Below are 23,418 nucleotides of genomic sequence, written 5' to 3' on the forward strand. Positions count from 1 at the left end.
AAGAAACCATGGCCTCACTTCTCCTCCTCACAGGTGCCGGATCAAAGACATTCCCTGAGTTGCTATGAAGCCGGCCCGACGCTGTGTCTGCATCTGCACTGCAGCCTTTGTTTTACAGGGTGGAAAGAGGGTGCCTTACTAAATTCCTCAATGTCAACTGTGCCCCCCCCCCGTAGCCTTGCAGCTAATAGTCGTCCTAGTACAGCACAGCTGCCACAAGCCTTGGCTAATATGGCGCTGCATTTCAAAGGATAGGGTTAATAGTAGCAGGTCTAGGGAAAATAGCTTGGCTTTTATATAGTGCCCTCCAGAATGTCTGGGCCCCTTCATAAATAGCAAAAAAGGCCATTTAAATATTTGCATTTATCAGCTTAATCTAACCCTTGCTTCAGGTCAGAGTAAAAAACATTCTTAACTAGAACATCACTGAGGCATGTGTCAGGATTATTAGCACTGCAGAAATTCTTATGAACCATTGATTGAAATGCCTTGCCGCTGATATTGTACAAAAGTTATATTTGTTTAAGTAATTTAGAGTTATTAGAAATAAGTGTGTTTCCCCCCACACTCAGTCAGAGAGATGGTTTGAGAAATAAACAACCCTAAAAGGATAACAGTTTTATACACCTTGACTGAATCACCAAGTCTGCAAAACTACAATTAGATGGCACCACAATGCCAACAAGCTCTTTGAATGTTTTGTCAGAAGAAAGCCACTACTCTCATCAAGACAAACACAAGTGCCTTGAGTTTGCTAAACCTAATTGGAACTTCCACTGGAACCAGTTCTTTGGTCAAATGAGCTTTTGGGTCACAAACCCAAAAGTGGTACTGGCCTAGAAAGAGGGTTGGTTATGCAGAAAATAAATTAATCCCTCCTGTGAAATATGGTTTTGTTTATGTGACGTTATGAGGATGTTTTGCTTCCAAAGGCCCTGGAAACCTGGTTAGAAACATGGCATCATGGACTCTGCTACGCACCAGGAGATTTTAGATCAAAATCTGTCTGCCTCTACCAGGATGCTACAACATGGTCTTTTTTGGATCTTCCAGCAGGAAAATTAAAAAAAGCATTTCTCTAGATCCAAACAAAACCCCCCACAAAAATGTTATGTGTTGCAGCCAAAAACATTCAATATCTTCTGCTTGTTGCCTTTCTGCAATAATGGTTTCTTCGTTCAGCACACCTTACAAGATCATTTCTTGTAATACTTTGACGCCAAAGTATTAACCTGAATATATTATATACATGTAAATTATTTATTCATTTTAATGTTATATAAAGTTTTTACAAGCAAATACACTTAATGCCCTGACAAATACCCATTAGCAATTTTCTCAGATGGCCTAAAACTATTGAACAGTTCTGGCATAAATATATGAAGAGATGAAAACATAACCTGTTCCTTTTTCTGTGGTAGAACTTTAGTGCTTTGGCTTGAATTCTCCAAGATCCATTTTTCTCCACTTCCCTCTTCTGGCAATTTTCTCCAGTATATCCCTCTGTGTGCACACATACTGACTTATAATCTGGTCCTAAGGTTAGAACAGGGACCACCACCCCCCACACTTTACTGAGAGTTATTCCTTGTCAGCTATACAGCAACCCCTTCACTTTGTACTAATGTGAAGCAGGCAATGAAATCTATAGCTCCCTGTGAGTCTGGCAACACAGTGTTCATAGGATTATAAGGCCCAGTAGGCTGTGTCTTGTTTAGAGAGAATGCTGGCTGGTTGAAGACAAGCAATGACTCAATGACAACTCCACCCCAAATAAATGCGCACACACACACACGTGAGATTCCCCATGTGAGATTCAGTAAAAAACCTCCACAATGATCCCACACCCCAGGCATTACCAGATTTAGAGCCAGGTCAGAAAAGGCTTCAATATATCTGAAGGACAGATGACCTGGGCAGCCTTACTCACTTTACCTGGAAAACATACAAGCAGCACATTCCAAGCCCCACATTTATTCTAATCTTCAACACTCAATGTTCCCCAATATTTCATACCCATATTTAGCATATTAAAAGGAACCGCTGCAGTTGGGACAGGAACTAACCTACAAATGTATAAATGTGCAAGTTGCTAGTTACATCAAATCTGACTGCCTAAAGAAACTGAATTTCTGGGGAATTTATTTTATTTTGAAATCATGTGTCCGTATTATCTATGTGACTCATGGTTAAAGGTAAGCAACCTGACCAAAACTGAAAGGCTTAATCAAAACCTGATGTGTGACTGTTGGAAAGTCCAGAACTAAGCTCATTATTCTCTCCACTCCACTTACATCATATTATAAACCAGGTGGTTGGAAGTCAGAACGCCATGGTTTATGCCACAGTACACCCCAGGTATAACAGAAACAATGTTATTACAGTTGTAATCGTGTTGATAACAGGTTTATGACAGTAATAAGGCCCCTCAGGGTGGTGTTTGATGTCAATGGACCACGGGTGTGGGCGGTATTAATGAGGCCTGCCTAAGAACAACCCTTAGCCGTGGCCTAACGCCCATTCACCACACCCCTTTCTATGTTCTTTTTTATGTAGTTTGGAACCTCCCTCAGCCGGTAGAGTTTGTTCAAGTTAAATTGAGGGACTCACTGCCAAAGTCTTCTGGTAAAGAGATGGAAACGATGGAGTAATTTCCTGTTTTCTGGATGAGGGCCTGATTACACAACATCGGGTCAACCCGCTGAACTGTTGCGCTCCAGAGGAAAACCATTAATCCTCACTATGGATTAATCAGGTATTGGGGGGAGTTTTTTGTTCTTTCTCTGTGCAGATTGCCTGATCATGTGACGTACATCATTGCGGTCACAGGTAAGATATACCTGGTGTAGAGGGATGACGTACGCACTACAGCTGACAGCAGAACATCTCAGTTGAAGTTGTTTAATACCGTTCTCTATACTGTTCAGCATATACACATTTAAATGGCCACCTTCATCGCTGTGATTTATGACAGAGGCGGCCACTGCGCACGTAACATATTACACTCATTACTCAACTTCACATCTACCGTCCAGTTCTGTACACATGTATGACGCCTTGGCGTGATATTGCTTCCATCAATCTTTAACGCTAGCAGGGTGATGTTTTCGGGCTGTTAAGATTAATATCACCATATCACCGCATGTAAGATATCTCAATACCGCATGTAAGACACATTTCACGTGAGGCATTTTCCCATGAATTCTGTGTTCCAACACGGATGAGTCATTTACTTTGAGTTTTATTTTAAACAGTGTTTTAATGTAAAAATGTCCATCCACACTCCAGGTCCTATTCTGCTGGTGAGTGTCCAATGAGATGATCCAGTCCCTGATCAAGTGAATAAACAGCAGACCATCACTACCCCCTATACTTGTTCTTTAGGGAAGTGAGGCAAGGAAGAATAACCCAAACATCTTAACAGATCTGGCGTTGGAATACATTTGCTGATAAATAACCGTGTGGTTGTTTCACCTAGCTCTCTTAAAATGTACGCACTTCCTGTAAATCGCTCAAGATTAGAGTGTCTGTTAAACTTGATTAAAATGTAAAATGTGCTGTAACTCCTTAAGTTGGGAGTAGCAACTAGATTCTATGTCATAACAATTTGAAATGGGGATATCCAAACAGCAGAAAAAGCTTCAACCTTCAAGAACGCGGGTGCATCCTGTTCATAATCAACGCCTCTGGCCGCCAGCATGAAGTCTTTCCAGACTATGAAGTCATGCATTTGAGTAAGGTGTCAGCCAGGCTAGATAGTTAGGGGATTGGTACATGCAATTGACCAAAACTAAGCCCACAAAGAGATTGTATTATTTTAACACATTTTTACTTTTTTTGTTCAATTACAAATGTGTGGGGCATTAAAAGGTTCTGTCAACCTGTTGCCCAAAGCTGCGGTTGGAATTCTGTACCCCTCTCCTTCCCACAGTTCCCCTGCAGAGTGCTAATAGAAGGCCCTCAAAGCCCCAAAGTGTTGTAATCAATATGTTGCTGTCGTTCCAAAGCTCCCAGGACTCATTTGGAGATTCTTCCCATCATTCCAGATAGGATTCAAGCCTATTACAGCCATTGACATTGTTACCTCAAGACTGACATTAACCACCATTTGAACACAATTCAGCTAGAATTGCCTGGATAGAAAGAGGAGGTTTTGGGAACACTAAAATGCATCAATTGTAATTCAAACCAGGAAACAAGCTATGTCTTTGTGTTTGTCATGCTCCCTTACCCCCTACTACCTCTTTTATTCCTGTTTTTCACGGTGCCTACCTCGTGATTTAGACAGCGTTTACGGTGATGCAAAAGCTATGACACAGAGACGCGGGATCAAAGGCTAAACATGATTCTTCCCTTAGAGGACCATTATGCATACACTGAGGGGGCCAATCAATCACTCTAATACACAGGGGCCCGTTGAAAAGCCATAGTGGGGGGCCCAGGCTGGCAGAGCTGAGGTCATGTGTTATTTCATATGTGCAAGACGTTGCCATCCTATTGGAGGGCTCACGCTTCAATAATGACATGACAGCTTGATCTATGCCTCACTTCCTGTTGCCAGGGGCGATCTTGAACTTTTTATGGGAAATGTTGACATGCCATGTTGAAGATATCATTCTCGCCCGATGCTAATCTAATTTAATGAATATCAATTCAGCGTCTCAGAGATTTCAAACTGAATGCAATTATGCTATGTCTCATGATGAACCATGGTCCTTAGCGAACACAGTGGCTCACCTCTGCAGAAACACACCAACACCAGCAGCAACCTTCCTTTTTTTTACAGTATAAATGGTTCCTATAATTCCCATGGGAACTCAAAATATAATTACTCCTGTCAGCTACAGGGGAGTAAAACCAAAGACAAAACCCTCTACCTGGTTTCTACTGCAGCATCTGATGGAGGAGACACAACACTTCTTTCATCAAGCTGATGATAATGATGTGGACGTTTGAACCACCGAGAACCCCTGATCTGGTAGCCTCCCCATTATTCCCGACCAGATGGTTCAACACAGATATTCTCACATTATTTATTTGGATGATATGTTACATTAGGCTATACGGAACATAACAATGGAAAAAAAATCTGCATTATACCTACAGTAGCGAATGATCACATTTAGTTTGATTGAACTATTCTGATCTTTGTGAATCTGGTTTTGTAAAAACAGAGTTACTGCTTCTGTGCAGAGTGATATTTTTGTGTGCTCTTGAGGCACAAAGTTCATACTGATCGATAGGGTCATGGCTTTGTGTGTTTTGCTTTTTTCTGTTTCTATTGGAGACTTGTGTCTTTGGGTGGTCAGCAGAGCAGTCAATACCAGGGTTCAGAAGTCAAAGGTCATATTGCCACAGTGGATGGCTTCCTCTGGGCTGGACAATGTGGAAGTTGATACAAATATCATGAAACATATTGGATGATTGTTATATCAATCACATTCAAACAAATGAATGGCAACTGTAAGCTTTCCAACATAAGCTTTAGATGTTCTCTCTAACACTAGTTCTCCAACACATACGATCCTGTGAGAAAAGTCAGAAAAGGGGTCTTGAGCTTAACTTGAGACATGGTAACAGGAGAAAGTCCTCTAGTCCAGACAACTCTGAAAAGAGCAGCTGCAATCAGACAGGCTTGCTGGGTAATTATGGGATGGCTATGAGCCTATGTCTCTCTGGGAAACAGTATTTCATAAGAGACTGGGCTTTCCTCCCAGTAGCAAAGATCCAATTAAGAGTGAGGACTGAGGTTAGCACGACGCACCTGGCCTCTCATCATGAGGGAAGGCATTAGCAGAGCAATCCTGTTCACTGTATCCCTTTATTATGATCAGTGGACTTACATTCTACTTAAGGCTCATTAACACCATGAAGAGATTGAGATATTTTATTATTTAAAGGTTTTATGTAAATTGGGAAACATGGTAAAGTGTGCTGCTAGCAGATATAATATCCCTTTCCTTTTGGATTTACAGAAGAAAATGTTTCTAATATAGGCCTTTTTTACTTGTCTTTTTTTGGAGGAGCTAGTTTAGTGTTTTTGGTGATTTTTAAATGTAGCACGACTTATTGTATTCAATTAATGTTATAAAAAGAAAAGCTACCCCGAGAGTGATTTTACTACCATGACTAAATGTTTTAGTGTCTTTACTTTAAAAATTGTATTTCATCAATATTATTTTGCCTCATAAACTCTTGGTCCCAGTCACTGACATTAAATTAGTGGAAACTCTAAATCCTTGTCATGGAACCATTGGAGATGCTCCACTTATTTTGAATCGTTCATTTTTAAAACTGCCTCGGCCCGTAAGTTGGCTGATCAAAGACTTTGTTCACCCTAGGGGCAGGATTTAGCCTCACAGCAAAAATAAATACAAAATAGCACTTTGCAAGAATATGTTAATATGGTCCACAGGCATATTGAATGACCTGAATATTATTCACTGCCCCATCAATGATTAGTTCACCTGTACACAATAAAATGATAAATTATACTGTATATCCTTTCTGATCATACTAGTATTTCATGTCTACAGAAATGAATTAAAATGTCTATAATGACCATAAGAGAGATTAATCTGAGATCTTTCTCTGAAGTCATTCCTGCATGATGACTACATGGGGGAAAAAACACTGTTCCTCTACCTGACATGATCTTAACATTCCTTAGGAATGACACCCTGCCACACTGAGATATTCCAGACATGGGATATTCCAGACATGGGCACTATTTTCACTTGGGGGAACTTTGTTGAGCAATGGGGAGATTATTAACAAGTTCCATGTGCAGGGCTGACACAGTAGGAAGATACTGGTGGTAAATGGTACACTGCCACTCATGTGGTTATCCATCTGGTGTTAAAGGCACATCAGAATGCATAGAGTGAATACACCCACTGTTTAACGCATACAGCTACAATACCAGAACAGACAAAAAATTTAACGTATTCATACTTCCTTGCACAAGGATTAGCTCATAATACCAAGAATTTGCTTTCTATTCCACTGATATAATTCATCAAATCTGGCATGAAATTGCATCTCTTTTCTTACCTTTCTTATGCATAATTTACTGTTTTTGTATTCATGCCCACAGCCTGTGGTAAATCATAATAAATGTGTGAATTGCACTGGATAAAAACAATGGTTACACTATATCTGGTGATCAACTTTGTTCCATCTGTCTAACCATACAAGGTCACAGGCTGATGACATTTCACAACCGCTGTCCTGTTTCAGCAGGTGAATATGAAACATCATACAGTAACTCATGTCTATAGGTCCCAGTACAGTCCCTAGTGCCTTTGCTGTATTAGTGATACACTTGTACTTTGGCTATAGCAAACGTTACAAACATGGATGACCCAGAGATACCAGGGTATTGACCAAAACAATGTCCTTGATTTAAGGTTTGAGGGGACCAAAGACTGAACAAGGTTAAACTTAATGGACATGGTTGACAGACAAATGCATTGCAGCACTGTTTCACATGATTTAAAGGAAGTTAACGGCACGCCAAAAGCACTTTTTTTTTTCAAAAATAAAAAAAAGAATAACAAAAGATCATGGGATGATTTTGGACTCAGACTATGAGGCATTTCAGTTGGTACATAATTTCACCAACTCAGAGTTGACTTTATAGAAAGTAATTATGTTTTTGGGATGCATACTTTTAAATTCTCCCCATTCTGAATTATTTGTTCTATTCAAAAATACAAAACAACAAAAAAATAAATCCATTTGCAGCCAATCACAAACAATGTTTCTTTGTGTATTTAACCAATAGGCAGGAGGTAGAGCGGATCTACTGTTTTAAACTGAATGTAGAAAACATGGTTCCAAGTCTAGTAATCACACCCAAATGTTTAGCTGTGATACATTTGGTGCCTCTGGCTAAATGGTGGGAACTACATTGATTTATTTCCCCCTAACCTATCCATTAATCCTAGGTTTCCAGAGGTAATTTGGGCTACACTGTATTGAGAACCAACCAACCAATGATGGAGCGGATTGTAGTCATGTGTAGCTTCACTCTGAGACTGGGATTGCAGGGACTGTGGCAAATTCACAATCCTCTCCTCAACGAGCCTCATCCATCTAATATAGCCTGGCTCTGGACGGGGGAAAGTTGTGTTTACAGTCAGCGGAACATTTGGAGGGTGATTGATTCGGAGAGAAAAAGCTTCTGCTTGAGATGACCTTCCATAATAGAGGTGTTTCATCAAAAGAATGTGACTTTTTTTCTAGTATGAACATACTGTATTGTGGCTGTTTTCTTTTCCAGTTATTCTCCAAAATCACCTAAATTTCCTTATGTTTATTAACAGATGGGGGTAGGCATGTCCTTAACTTGGCATTGAAGTTGGAGCATACTCCAGGGGCATACAAGGTTCACGTTGAGCTTCCAGTCATAACAATTGGAGGCCAAATCTGCATCATCTTCATCATCAGCCATTAAAACTGCTCTGCTGTCCAAGAAATCATCAACTGATAAATCTGTGCCCTTGGCAGTCCCATTCACCCTTTCATAGTGGGGAGCAGATTGGGGAGACCTCACAGTGAATTACATTTTCAACACCATTGGTTTACATTTAGTTGAGGGTTGGGAGACTGATTGTGATATGGCCACTCCCATCCATCTGGTGTCACAGGGTTCTGTCTATATTACTGTATGTCAGTATCCTCCCATCCATCTGGTGTCACAGGGTTCTGTCTATATTACTGTATGTCAGTATCTTCCTATCCATCTGGTGTCACAGGATTCTGTCTATATTACTGTCTGTCAGTATCCTCCCATTCATCTGGTGTCACAGGGTTCTGTCTATATTACTGTATGTCAGTATCTTCCTATCCATCTGGTGTCACAGGGTTTTGTCTATATTACTGTATGTCAGTATCCTCTCCATAATCTGGTGTCACAGGGTTCTGTCTATATTACTGTATGTCAGTATCCTCCCATCCATCTGGTGTCACAGGGTTCTGTCTATATTACTGTATGTCAGTATCCTCCCATCCATCTGGTGTCACAGGGTTCTGTCTATATTACTGTATGTCAGTATCCTCCCATCCATCTGGTGTCACAGGGTTTTGTCTATATTACTGTATGTCAGTATCCTCCCATTCATCTGGTGTCACAGGGTTTTGTCTATATTACTGTATGTCAGTAGTCTGCTAAAATAAACATGCTTTTTAAATGTCTTTGGATCAATGAATATAACATACATTTTAGCCAGTCAAAACATTCTTAAATCCTTAATGAAGTATTGTAACACTAAGCTAAAGTTAACGTTGTTATTATGTCAGATAGGATGGAGTGACCTAAAAACAAGGATGTAAGGGTAGAATAGGGTCAGACAGGAGAGAAGGAAAAGTCAGGTCAAAAGGTCATGAGGTCAAGTCCTCGAAGAACAGTGGGCATTAACCTTTGAGTTACGTTATTGATCGCAGTGGTAACAGATTTACCTTTAACCCAGTCTCTGCTCTGGGGAGGTCAGAGTATAAAATACTTATTTCAGTGTTTAGGAAATACACTCAACAAAGAGGAAATCATCAGTCATCTTTTTCTGTCTTGTAATCCCTTTGAATACATCAGTGTTACAAATGTGTTTTTACCAAGCAACAGCTTATCCTGACTCACAATTGTACAAAACAACAACCATCCCTCTGCCTGAACCCTGAATAATTAGGACTATTTAATAGTGTTAACCTTCTATGACTACTACGGCTGCTATCACATTATTACCATAGTGTTACATTTCTCTGGTCATCAAAAAAAAGAATATGACATGAGCTCCCCATGTTGGGCAGCTAATTTTGTCATTTTGCAATAGGCCTTGACGTGAGGAGAGACGCAGAGAGACAGGGAAAGAACAGATGTCAGAGCAGGGCTTGTTTTAGAATGAGAAGTAAAGGAAGCAACAGTGGAGTTTTCCATTGCTCACCTCTCCTGGATCGGAGCCCTCTGGAACAAGAGATCAACAGACACGCGGTCACTGCAGTTACTACAGAGAACAGGAAGTGTCTCAACTCGGTAATACACTCAGGTTGTGTTGTATTGCCGGACTATCCCATGGTCCCCTAGAAATATATTAAAGACATTTCTGTATGTTACTTGTTTTTACAAAAACCTAAACATGCTCTCAACAAGGCCACAGTATGATCCATCTGGTTTCTGTAGAACGCCGCTAGTTATCCAACCACCTCAAACACATCACGTTCACCGCTGACATTGGGCCTTGCTATAAGAGTTGGATATTTCACTGACCTGTCAGTCGTAATGGCTTTGAACCGTTCTGTCACACATTCCAGGAAGAGCAGGTGACATGCTCCACCAACTGGACCAGCCCGGTTGAGCTGTTAAAAATGTCGCTGTCAGTGGGTGTTCACAGCGACAACTGGACTTCACATCCTGGCTGACAAATAAAAATCCCCACACCATTCTCCAAGCCCATCCATTTGTAGTTGTTGTGGATGGAGCTCACTGGCAGCCTTTTAATGGAGGATACCGCCAGACTGTGAATTGAGTCAGGGAAAACCTTGGAACCATTGTTGCCTGCTGGTTGTGTTTAATTAGCCACACATAGGGCTGGGGCGACACACACACACACACACACACACACACACAGAACCTCTGGAGAGCTGAGTCGCAGATGTTCACACCTCTCCCCTCCTTTCCTCCTCTTTAACCTCTCTGTACACTAGCCTCCTGCCCAAAGTTCCTCCTTATTCATTCCTCCTCTCTCTGCCTCCTCCTGTTTCTTTTTGCACGGTGCTATCGCCCTCTTTCTCCCTCTCTTCTTGTCCTTTCTTCCAAGCCCTTTCCCAATTCCTTCCTCCCCTCCCCCCACGCATCTCTCTCAGTGTGTGTTAATGCGCGTACGCTGGAGTGTGTGTTCACAATGACAAAACATCTGCGGTTACTTGCTCCGTGGCCGTGGCAACCCGACTGTGACACTGTGCTGCGACGAACCACCAGGCAACCATTGGCTTGACTAGTGACCAGAAAGACTGGACCATTTTACTGCAGCCATAAGTCCAGTTCCAACACGCAGGCTGTATTTGTGAAGGCTTCCCGATCCTGATGCATTTCTGTTCATGTGCCTTTTGACCTTTTAAATCAGAGCTTTTTCCGAGCTGATCTGGTACTGAAAAAAAAGGCCAGAATTGGGCTTCCTGCTTGAATAGAGCAATGGAGTGGATGTGACAGTGTGTTAAAGTAACATGCTACCATGTTAATAATAAGTTATTGCTGTTTAACGCCGCGACCACATCTGAGTTACAGTGGTGATATGTTGTTAAGGAAGGGTTGGTTTTCCCTCACTAAGGTCACATAATATCAGACAGTGGGTTAAAGAACACTGCCAAGTCAGGTGACTCAATCACGCACAGATTTAGACAAAACCGCAGACGTTTGAAGTGGACTAATTGCGGGGATTTTTTAATATTACTGTACATTTCAATAACATGAAACGTGTCAAAAGGCAGATTTTCCAATATTGTCATCTTCTGAGTAGAGAGACATGACGGCGACAGCGTCCGTCTGCTGTACCTGGTCCATGTCAAGCCGGTCTCTAGCAGGAGGTGCCGCAGCACTCTGTCAGCACCCATTACATGTTGCTCTGAACTGTTGTGAAGCAGTCTGTCACGGGGGATGGGCTCACCATATAGCGCTTTTCAATCCATCTCTGTCACACTAATTTAGACGGACTTGCACTGCTCCTCTCCAGTAAAAATCAATAGGGTCAGACAGTGAGGAGGATTGCTGCGCAATGGATCATATTCTTTTCTCACTTGTTTTGGTGCGATAATTTCATCGGTTTATGTTTGTTGGTTATTTGGTGGACGTTCCCAGCACTCGGCATCCGAAACTCACGAAGATACATATCTCTTCATATTTGTGTGCAGTTTACAACAATTAGCATATTTGAGAAATAACAGTATGTGACAACACATGGTGAGCATCATTAGCAGCAAACGACACCATTAGTTTCTCATTTGAGTGGAGCGAGGGTGGAGGGACGGGCTAAATGTTGTGGACTGGGCCTTGGGGCAAGGCGGCAGAATAAAGTGCTTCCTTCATGGAAAGCTAGGATCTTCTCCTCATTTAGGGCCTCATTAAGCATTTACTATGACGAACAGCTGCAGGGCGAAGTCAGGGAACCCATCCTAATGTCTTACAGTAACTGTTGCGGAGAGAGAGTGAGGATGTATGCCTGTTTCGGATGGAGCTTTACCACTATGCTATGGTATAAGACAAAGAGCGTCCCAGGTTTGATTTTAAGTTAGTTGAGAGAGCGGATGTTATTTGAATGTTATTTTAAGACCGCCTTTACAAATGTTATCTCCCTTGTTAAATGGGTCTACTTAATGAAATGTCATTTATTCAGTTAATAATGAAGTCTGGGAATAACCAACAGTTTTTTAAACATTACATTTTGGGCTGGATGTGTAATTTGTTGGTTATATGTGCATAATGTATAAGTACAATCATCATTGAGACTCAGTTTGAAAGCAAATGACATGGGGCACATTGCCCCATGTCATTTGTGTAATGCAAATAATTGTGAGTTGTGTAATGCAAATAATTGTGATGACATCAACATTATAAGGACATTTATACCAGACTTAAAATCAGAATAGAAAAGTCTGTTTGAAAGGCACTTACGTATAAGCAACATAATGTTTTTTGTTTTACTTGCGTTGTACTCACGCATCCTCCAGCTTTTTTTTACACATGGAAAACTTGGCCGGTTCTTTTCACCTCAGAAGACATTTTGATGTGCTTTGGAAGAATCGCATGGTAGAAAATACCGGAAAAAAGGCATAGAGGTCGCTGTACTCGTGGTATTGTTAATCATTGCATCGAGCGAGAGAGGGGCGGACCGAGGAAACCGATTGGTTCACCGACTCATATATAGACTAAACCCCTAGTGTACGAAGCGGTTCATTATCAATAGTACTTTGCTGGCGTACAGAGGACTCAAACACTGTAAGACAGGAGCAGTTGATATGGGAATCTGATTTCGGGGCTAAGCTTTTCTTTCTGAAGTCAGCCATACAGACATTTTAATAGTCAATGAAGGACACAGAATCCAGTCAGGAGCTTTCAACAAAATCCGGAATGGATCCTAACCAGAGCGTGAAATGTAAAATCGTGGTCGTTGGGGACAGTCAGTGTGGAAAAACTGCTCTACTTCACGTCTTTGCTAAAGATTGCTTTCCAGAGGTAAGTTTTTAGATTTAGTTAGGACTGATTAATAACTTGTTTCTCTGTGCCGTTTGGGAGGCTCCAAGGAAATGTTGGTGAGCTGTGTCTTTGATGTTCATACGGCTTGTGAACTTTCTGCGTTTTTACGCACATGCTGCCATAATTCAAATAAATTGCATGTAGCGTTACATATATTTTTTTATTTCAACATCGAGGTATATTATTTTTGTGTTTATCATAGTTATGTTCTGCTAATTATTTCTTCTATAGAATTATGTCCCAACGGTGTTTGAGAACTACACAGCCAGTTTTGAAATTGACACGCAAAGGATAGAACTCAGCCTCTGGGACACTTCAGGTGAGAATCTTACAATTATTCATTATAATATCTTAATAGCCTACTACGGGACCCTAGTCCTATATGATATTTGAGCGTTGGAATTACAGGAAACAGTCACCACGTTAAAAAGCTTGTGAAAAGTTATGATCTGAACTATCTGCGTGAAATCTTGATTTCACGGGTCATGTCGATCCAATAGCCTACATTAAACAAGCTCAGTAAGTGAAGAGAATGTCCAAATACCGGAGTCATTGTTGCTGCTTCTGAGATGTAATGGATCGTGACAATACGCGCTCAATGTGCAGTGTCACCCTGTGTGTCTCCATGCGTTTTGACCCAGAGCTGCCTTCAAAAAAGGCATTCGGCACTCTCAGTGGGGCAGCCAACAACTAAGAATATATCAAATAAACACTCACCAAATACATCTGCCACACCCATCCTGTGTATTTGTAATATCATAATTTTAGAAAAAGGACTGACTATGACAATAGCTGGAGCCTGCTTTTTTTCTCAGCCTCCATTTGAAATACAGTTATTCATAAGTATATAAATGCTGCTGACACATTGCCCACATTACCTGTTCTGGTTGTTAGACATTCCGGGGAATGGAGGTCCCTGGGGTATTCCTCCAAACCCAGTTCTGCAGGTAATAACATCCTATGCTGCTGCAGCCTCAGAGGGGGGAGAGGGCTGGGGGGGGGGTTGTGTGCAATGGGCTGCCTTTACTCTCCCTTGTGACCTCCAGCTGATTGTCCAGGGCATGACCCAGTGATTGCAATGCAGCTTGACGAGGTGCAGAGTTCATTTACGCCCAATCCAGCTAACATTTGTTTAGGAAAATTTTTGAGCTAGGGTATATGACATTGGTTAAAAAATATAGAGACAATGCTATGTAAAAAAACATAAACATTAATGAAGAATGTTTATTCCCTCATGAATCCATGAATGAATGAATAAACATATTTCATTCATGCTCTCAAACCGAAGACGAAGAAAGAGACCATCCACTATATATCATAGTTCTCCTTATATACAATGTGTTATGTTTTATTAGATGACCTCCATTTCAAATTGGAGGTCATCTAAGGCCACATGTTACCCCCCCCCACCACCACCATTGTTGTGTTTGTAATGTAGACGTCCAGGCTGTCACGTGATTGCAGCTTCGTAAAGGGGCAGAAGATAGCTCGCATGTAATGCTTGCCTCTTGCTGTCTGATGATCATGTTTCATTTTGTTCTTCATTGTTTTGGTGGTTCGGCTCTAGAACAATCTGTCTGGGCTGCTATGATGGCACTGGCAGTGCTTATGTGTCCGAGTTGAGAGAAGTTCCTCAGCTTGTTGTAGAACAGGGGTTCCCATCATATGGGACGTGTCCCTAAAAGTGGGCACATTAAGTATGGAGGTATCTGGAGAACACCTCAGTTTATGGATGGAGACGAGTGATTGAAAGCAACAGGTAATCAATAGAGCGAGTCAGGAAAGTAGTCCACAATAACGTTACAATTCACTTCTTAGCTTTACACACTGCAGCCACTTGACAACATCCAGTCGCAGGTATGTGAGATGCCGTACTGATGGTGTCCTGTGCTTCTGAGGAGCAGTAGTTTTGTTTTGAGCTGGTTACCGTCCTAAGGAATTAATATTATGGGAAGAATAAAGGAAGATGTCTTCTTGCGTGTCAGAAGTATTGTGGTAGCCTGTCTTTTATGGACTCCAACTGGGATCGTCTTTAAAGCCATCAGAATGGCTGCTTCAGAATAGGCCCAGTGGCTCCTTCCGTCTGATAGCGGGGGTGTTTACTCACAGTAGGGGGGGGTAGGGGAGAATGCGTTAGGAGAAGATTGTGCGGCTGTCTGGCTGGCTCAGGGGATTGAACAAGCCCTCAGGCCTGCACCGAAATGGGGCTAATGAGCTGTCTTGTCTGTCAGTCCGTCAGCAGGGCCGTCAGCCATCCTCTTTCCTCAGCGGTGTCTGTGTCCTCAAAGTGGCAGTAGCAGAATTGCAAAAAGACTGTAGAATTCCTTTTCTTTCTTCGGGCCACCACCGTTGTCAAATGTCTTTACAGTGTTTTTTGGGGGTTTTCTCATCGTCCATTAAACAATTCTTCATGTCCCAGTGTATGCTCTTCAGGGTAATTATTTACTGTTAATTATCTACCTTCACTCTTTACCCCGACCAAAGAGTTGTGGGTCCAAGTGTACCAGTGGGAGGGACTCTTTTGCTGTGTTTTTTCAACTGAGTTGGACAGACTGGCAAATCGGGGTGGTCTGCCTCATATACCAGCGGCCCACCAGGCACCGATCAAACGCATAGCACACAGCTTCTGAACCGTACCCACCAGACTTAAAATGAATGTGTTGGCGTCTTGTCAGTGTGGATTTGACCATGAAAACTTTCAATGAGTGAGGTAGACTTTGGTTAAACCATATGTTTCAGTATACTTCTTAGAACAAACCAGCTGTGCTTGTCCAGTGTAGTGATTCCCTTTCCAATGAAATAAGTTGTCATCAACTCTTCCATTTGGAGTTTTAAGTTCTCCCTGACATCTTTGTAATCTGTAAAGGTGGGGAAAAAATCCTGGCTTCAGGATAGCATTCTATTTGTGGAAGCACATATATTTTGCTGCCTGTCATCATACAGGGAATGTAATGTAGGGCAGAATGTGAAAGTGATTTAATTTGATAGTCATTACAGATTTTGTCCCTCTCCAAATTCCACTTGTCAAATCATCTTGGTTTGTACATGTGTGGTTAATGATATCCAGAACTTGCCAGATTGGCATACCTCCTAGATGACAAAAGTTGTCTTTCATTTGTCTACCTGGCTTTAGGCACTAAGGACATTAGATTGCACATGGGAAGATGCTTCAAAGACTTCATAAGAATTTTTCATTCCAAATTTAGATCACAGACCCAGCTAATTAGTTTGAATCCAATGCATGTTGCTCCTAATCACAATTGCCCAGCTGCATGCTATGTAGCAAGACAATCAAGCAATTGACCCTTATTTGGGGAAAACTGCCAAGGAATATTTGATGTAGTGTATAGGAGTTTCTAGGGATGGTAATAACTAATTACTTTCTTGGACCCTGTTTGCACAATGAGTAAACAATAGAAAGTGCCTCATTTTACACAATGTTTCCGTCAATATTGGCATGTACTGACAGACGCGCCGAGAGGCTGCTAGGCTTCAATTTGGGGATGTATGTGTGTGCAGTAACATGACCTGACCCATATCAGAGTCCAGATGTCTTTCCATACTTTAGGTAGCCTGTATATAATGTAGTTAGCTACACAAAACTGAATGAAAACATTAGGCTACTTGCCATTTTCTTGTTCTTCAATCAACCTTGACACATCTGGCGATAAACACCTACACTTTCAACCAACCAAAGGGATAATCACCTGGAGCCATGTTCTTTAAGGTGGCAAGACAGATGTTCTCTTTTTTCCAACAGGAAGAGACTGTTAAAGGAAAAACTCTGAAGTTAAATCACAGCTTGTATTTTAATTATCAAGCTACTTGGGCCTCTGAATGGTGCGTTAGTTGAGTTACTCCTACATCATTATAAAAGTAGTGTCTGAAATCATACATTTCAGATTAGCGTGGGTCCTACAGAGTGTGGTGTAATTAGCCAGCATGTCCTGGTTTGGCATCTTAATAATATTATATGGTTATCTAGCCTTATTGCACTCCTCATATCGACTCCTTGTGGTGGCTGGGGGCCTGTGCTATGAGCTCAATCAAGGTAGAAGGCCACATATTGCATTCTTTCTGACGCATATGGATCGCTACTTCGTTCATAGATGGATGAATCACTGAAAACAATATTTCCTTCATTGGAAGGTATTTAAATAACAAAGGGGCATTCAACAAACCTTCTGCAAACCTTTACTGAATGTCTGAGATTTGATTAACCCTGCAGCTTCACCAGGCAGCCACCGTCAGTCCACTTGCCTGCCACTGTGAATGTCAAACTTTGTGGTAATTTAATCTGACTGCTATTTGCGATGGTGCATATTAGTGCCACTATCTTGCTTGATAGTGGCTCTATTTTGACTGAAATCTGCTTTCATTTCTACCTCAACATTTATATTTTTGTTGTTGAAATAAATTCCACTTCCAGTCATAAAGGTTGCCACCCCGTGGGCTTGAGTAATCAGAGAAACCCTCTATCTGCTCTGTTAAGATTGCCTCATGTCCTAATTCTGACTGTGGGCTCTGGCCTGGGTATAAATGGAGGCAAACGCTTCAAGCAGGGAAAGTGGGGCCCACGGGCAGAGCGACTGAAATTATGTCACGGGCTCTTACTAATTCATGGATGTCCTGAGGTGCTGACTCACGCACAGTACAGTGAAATGGTGTCAGGGAGGAAGTTTTGACGAAACCGTTTCAGTTAAAGTTTTACCGTATATCACATTTTGAGCTATGGAGATCCGATGTTCTTGATGGCGTATAATTATTTGGTCATGTTGTCTTAGGTTCACCGTACTATGACAACGTGCGACCTCTCTCCTACCCGGACTCCGATGCCGTCCTCATCTGCTTTGACATCAGTAGACCAGAGACTCTGGACAGTGTACTGAAAAAGGTGAGTGTTTTCTGGGCTGTTTCCTGAGTGTTGTAAGCTTTGCTGCTTTGCCCCTGAGTTACACTTCCTGCTGTACCTCCGGGGGCAAAGAAGCAGAAGCTTACAACTCACCGGACACAGCCTGTACCCTTGACCCTCTAAAATGAGGCTTGTTTGTGTAACCGGGTCAAGTGGCCTTTGAAGAGTGCTGGGAAACTACGGTGACGTGCCAATTAGAGGGTCTGGACGTGGGGTGGAGGACTGGGAGTCTGGAATTATGGGAACAAACCCCAGAACTGACTGATGGGCGCAGCAGGTTTTAATCACACATTCTTGTTTTCCTCTTCACTTTGTTTTGGTCTATCCTAAATCCTCTTGTCAATGACCCCCGAAAACAAATAAGTGGTTAATAGGATGTCGATTGAAGTCTTTAGTACGATGGTGGAATTGGCGTCCTTCGTCACCCTGACGCCGGACATCCGTTAAAGATACTAATGTGCCTTGGTTTTGTCAAATGACAATATCATGCAGGTGTTCAAAACAATGTGCTACTTCCGGGCACGACTAAATGTGTGTATTAAAATTTTTGGGAACAAATACAGTAAAAATTATTTGTTTCATTACATGTAATTGAAGATGTCATTAAAAGGAGAAGGCAGAGTTGTTTGCTTCATTTTCATAGCATTTTCAGTCTTTATTGCCAGCGTCCTCTCTGGCCTCCTTTTTAAAGAAGTTTGGAGGTGAGAATCCTGTGCTCTCACAGATCCCAGTCATGGCTATTGTGGGTCTCTGTGCCCTTTGACCTGTGGTGTCACAAAGGCATGGTATTGTGCCTGCTGAGAGGAGCGTGATCCAGTGAGAGAGGGAGTGGGGCCTTAATCAGCCAGGCGGCCTCTCTAACCCGCCCTGCAGGGCCCTGGTCTCAGGCGCGCACGTGCAGATCAGACCAGGCATTGTTGCGAGGGGAAATATGTGGATGCTCTGGTTCTCAGAGGAGGCCAGTTTTTCAAGGAGCAACGTAAGCCTGGGAAAGTGGAAGAGGATGTTTTCCATTACTTTAGTTGGGTGACACAAAGCTGGCGCTGTCAAGAGTGAGCCTTTGTTTTCAGAGATGAAGGCCTGATATGAAGCGTGTGGGTGGTTGACTCTTTGGGAAAGCGCCAGTGTCCTTCAATGCGGCTCTTTATGCACTTGTCTAACTATCTTAGCCCGAATCTTAACTGGAGGTCTGGTACATAACTCACTGTTTTTGTCTCATTGGCGACGCGAAAGTCAAGAGTTATGTGCTCACATTTGATGTGTACTAGAGCTGTTATTTTACGTTTTTTTTCTATTTTCCCTCTAGTGGAGAGGAGAGATTCAGGAGTTCTGTCCCAACACCAAGATCCTGCTGGTGGGATGCAAGTCAGACCTACGCACAGATCTCACTACACTGGTGGAACTATCCAATCACAGACAGACTCCTGTGTCGTATGATCAGGTAGGTGCTCCATGCGTAGACTTGGGCTAGTGCTTTAGATGTTCCAAATAATAATACTATATGCAACTCTGAAGCTCATCAGATTTTCCTACAAACAGTAGATTGAGCTCCAGCGTGATCTCTGTTATTCCGTCTGTTTCAGGGCTCCAACATGGCAAAGCAGATCAGTGCTCCCTACATTGAGTGTTCGTCCCTGCAGTCAGAGAACAGTGTCAGAGACATCTTCCATGTGGCCACGCTGGCCTGCGTCAACAAGAGCAACAAGAACGTCAAACGAAACAAGTCCTCCAGGACTACCAAGAGGATCTCCCACATGCCCCCTAGACCAGAACTCACTGCTGTTACATCGGACCTGCGCAAAGACAAGGCCAAGAGCTGTACTATCATGTGATCTCCATAGATTAAGATGCCTGACTATGGGACTACAGAGGAGCAAGCAAGTGACAAGGTCTGGGCAATGTGCATACAGGCCCTCCCCCCTATTGTAGACATTTTTCAAAGCAGTGAGAAGACTGGTTATCTCTGCACTTTAAATCAGCTTCTCCCTTGTTCTAAAGCATTCAAACCTACATCCAAGATGCCCTACACAGTGCCAGAGACGTGCACTGGAAAGACTGAAGGAAACTATACTGGATGGCGACTGAGTCTTCAGCATTGGTTTAAGGCCAAACAGATCAACAACTCCTTGATGTGTACTACAAAAAAGGAAGACATGCTAACGTCAGTTCAGTCAAGCTTTCTTCACCCCAGGAAATTACATAATCAGCTTTTTTGCCCAGGAAATGGCATCCTTCCGTTTTTGTTTTCAGGTCCAGGGTCTGGACTGGAAATGAGGGGAAAATGGGTTGATGTTTGACATCGGACAGAAAATGTGAAACTAAAATGTTTACAAAGTTGGATTCGACACTGCGTGAGCTGATTGCTGTTTAGAGGACGCTGCTGTGTAATGCCTCAGTGACATGGATCACACAAACACGTGGATCTCTGGCACTTGCAAAAACGAGTGAAAGTCTGGAAGAACGACACTGTGGTTGGTTCAGGCTCCCCGGGTTTCAGTTTTCTCCCACTGTTTCCTTTGTTTCGCAGCCTTGACGAGTTTGCCAAATGGATATGGAACATTTGTCTGCTTCGTTTAACACTGTTGCACACTGTTTCGACAGATCTGAAAGCCTTTGAAGTGTTTTCCCCTTCGCATATCGTTCTATTTTAATTTTTTTATTTAATCACACCATCGCCTCCTCCCCTGTTTTTGTTTACAACCAAAGAAAAGCTTGACGGAGCGGTGATGTCGTTCGCTGCATTAGTCCTTGCCAACGGAGGTTGGGACAATGTAACTAGAATGTGCTCCGGTTGTTCGGTTTGAGGACATATGCCCTGCTCCTCTTTCCCTGGGATGACTTCACTGTGCTGTCCTTAGCTCCTACCCAGAGCCTGAGGACGTATGGCCTGGTGGACGTGTGCGCGCACGCAGCGTTTCAGCGAGGAGTTAAACTGTGCCAGTGCTGAGCGGGTAACTGACTTTGGCTACCGAAGAACGTCACTGTACCAATCAAGGATGTCCTCAGCTATGCAATGCCCATATTTTGATCAAATTCAGAGGACTATGGTCTGACTGTGTAGTTTTCAATGTTTGCTGGTTGAAGGACTCAACGTACAGTGTTAGTGTTGGTTAGCTATGGATTTCTGTGTTGGGAGGGTTGGCTACGTCACATACTGTTCATCTCTGGCGCAGATGCAGCACATCCGTAGCCTTCTTTTAATTTAAACAGTTATAACTGTCATCTGTGTTTGACCATGTATTTGGCTCGGTCACTGGGTCAGTAGGTGAAGGCTAAGTAGAACAAGCCTGTAGCTACTCCTGCCTGCAAGTTAGTGTTTTTCTTCATTGAACTTACTCAGGAGGTAGGCCTTGTGTCCTCTCTGAGGACATGTAAGCTCTGCCTCCACAATTCAGGCTACCAATCACAATCTCCTCTATGCCTTCCAAAGTCAGATTCATCAGCAGCATAGTACTTTGGTGTTTTCCTCATAACTGGAGTCTGAACTGCTTTCCGAATTGCACCCAAAGGCAGTATTATACTTAAGCATGTGTAGCCGGGCTCTCTGTATGAAATGTTGAATAAAGTTCAGAAAGTGTTAGCTTTAGAACAACCTTTTTGAATGTTTAGTCCGTTTGTATGTCTGTATGATTGTTTTCACAGTATTTATTGAAGTTATATTTTCCATTTTGAAAATAAAGGTCATTGTGCAGTAGGTTTGTTTGTCTTGTTTTAAACCAGATTTTGACATGGCCGTTATTGTCTGTCTGTTTGGAATGCCAAATACTATGCCTGGGTATCTTATCTGAACATCGAGACGTTTGGTTTTTCTTGCTGCGTCCGATTCAGTTTTCGTTGCTCTACATAATTGCATTGCTGGGGATAATTAAAACATTTGATTTAAAATTCAATTAAATATTACATCCCTCTGGCTCATTGAATAATCTGTTGCAACCTGACATGGTAACCACATTTCTATTCTTCACGAGAGTGCTGCGTGATTAAATTAGGGTGCTCTCCTCAACCCGTTCAGCTTGCAGTCTATCACTATTCAAACATCTATTAAGCTGTCAACTCAGGTCTTTGTCCAATTTGTAGTGCTGAAGTTCAGTGTTACAGCAGGATTACATTTAAAGCCAATGTTCCCATGTTAGCCTAGACTGCGTTAACGGTAAACACTGCATGTGTCTATTTACTCAATCAAAAAGTACCTTTCAAAATTAAACTGCAATCCGTTTCAGCGACGATGGTATCCGGCCCCACGTTTGCAAGTCCAGATTTGTCCAGGTAGTTCAGTGACGTTCTCTGTGCTAGATTAACCTGTCTCCTGGGTTGCATGTGTAACGTCCGCAATGACTTGTTGGAACTACACTGGATGTAGTCCAACTGTATGTTTTAGTGTATTGGAAGCCTGTGTTTGGGTTATCATTATCTCCCTAAATGTTAGTCATGCTTAACATTGGACTTTACGTGAGCTGTGAGTGCACTGGGGCGTGGATTGCATTGTGAAGCGTTGAATGTGATTTTAGACATTCTGCAGAACCGTGTAAGAGAGAGAACTGAGGCTGGCTGACTGTGTCTGCCTATCGGATCACAGAGATGGAAACATGCCTCGCTGGTTGTGCGTGTGTGTCTCAGGAATGCACAGCATTGCCCAAATGCTCATGATGGAATATGCCATGATCTCGCAGTTCTGCGCTACGCTGTCTGTCTTGTCTGCGATCATTTCTTCTCCGCTGAGCAGTTGGCTAGGCATAACCTATTGTAAATCTAGTGTGAAAGTGACTTTTCATCAGCGAGGCATTTTAACTAGATTATATGCTAAGTGTGCGGTGCATGCCTAGTGATTATATATGTATGTAAATGTACGGGTCTTGTCAGAATAACACCCTGAAAGTCAGTCTGAAAATATGCTTTAATTGCATTTATTTCTAATCTGATGATGTACCACCTGCTGGTAATTGTTCCCTTCCGGTGCCAGTACCTCCTAAAGAACCATGGGCCCTAGGTAGAACATCTGTTCTCCAGTCACAAGCCTGTCCCCTAGCCTTCCACAACGTACAGGGAACAGGTTGCACAAAACTGACAGTTGCTCAGCTATTATGTGCCACACCACAGCAATCCCTCTTCTACGTCCTGCACCTGATTGGCTCTAGTCTGCTTAACCCAATGCGCCTATTCAGGATGTGTGAACACTGCTTGGGGATAAACCTTATGCATTTTGTTGAGCCTCTCAGGGTATTTCTTTTGGTAATAAACAAAGCAAATACTTGTACCCCGC

General features: G+C 42.3%; 1 protein-coding gene across 1 annotated transcript; it reads left to right on the forward strand.

The window, feature by feature from the left end:
• Positions 1–12,928: 12,928 nt before the first annotated feature.
• Positions 12,929–21,852, forward strand: LOC105016240 (rho-related GTP-binding protein RhoE). Its single transcript, XM_010879931.4, has 5 exons — positions 12,929–13,225; positions 13,478–13,565; positions 18,031–18,140; positions 19,465–19,599; positions 19,742–21,852. Exons 1-5 carry the CDS (start codon positions 13,076–13,078, stop codon positions 19,988–19,990), a joined length of 732 nt encoding a protein of 243 aa, XP_010878233.2. The 5' UTR covers positions 12,929–13,075; the 3' UTR covers positions 19,991–21,852.
• The last annotated feature ends 1,566 nt before the right edge of the window (positions 21,853–23,418 follow it).

Source organism: Esox lucius, chromosome 16 (genome assembly GCF_011004845.1).
Source record: "Esox lucius isolate fEsoLuc1 chromosome 16, fEsoLuc1.pri, whole genome shotgun sequence".
Taxonomy (NCBI): Eukaryota; Metazoa; Chordata; class Actinopteri; order Esociformes; family Esocidae; genus Esox; species Esox lucius.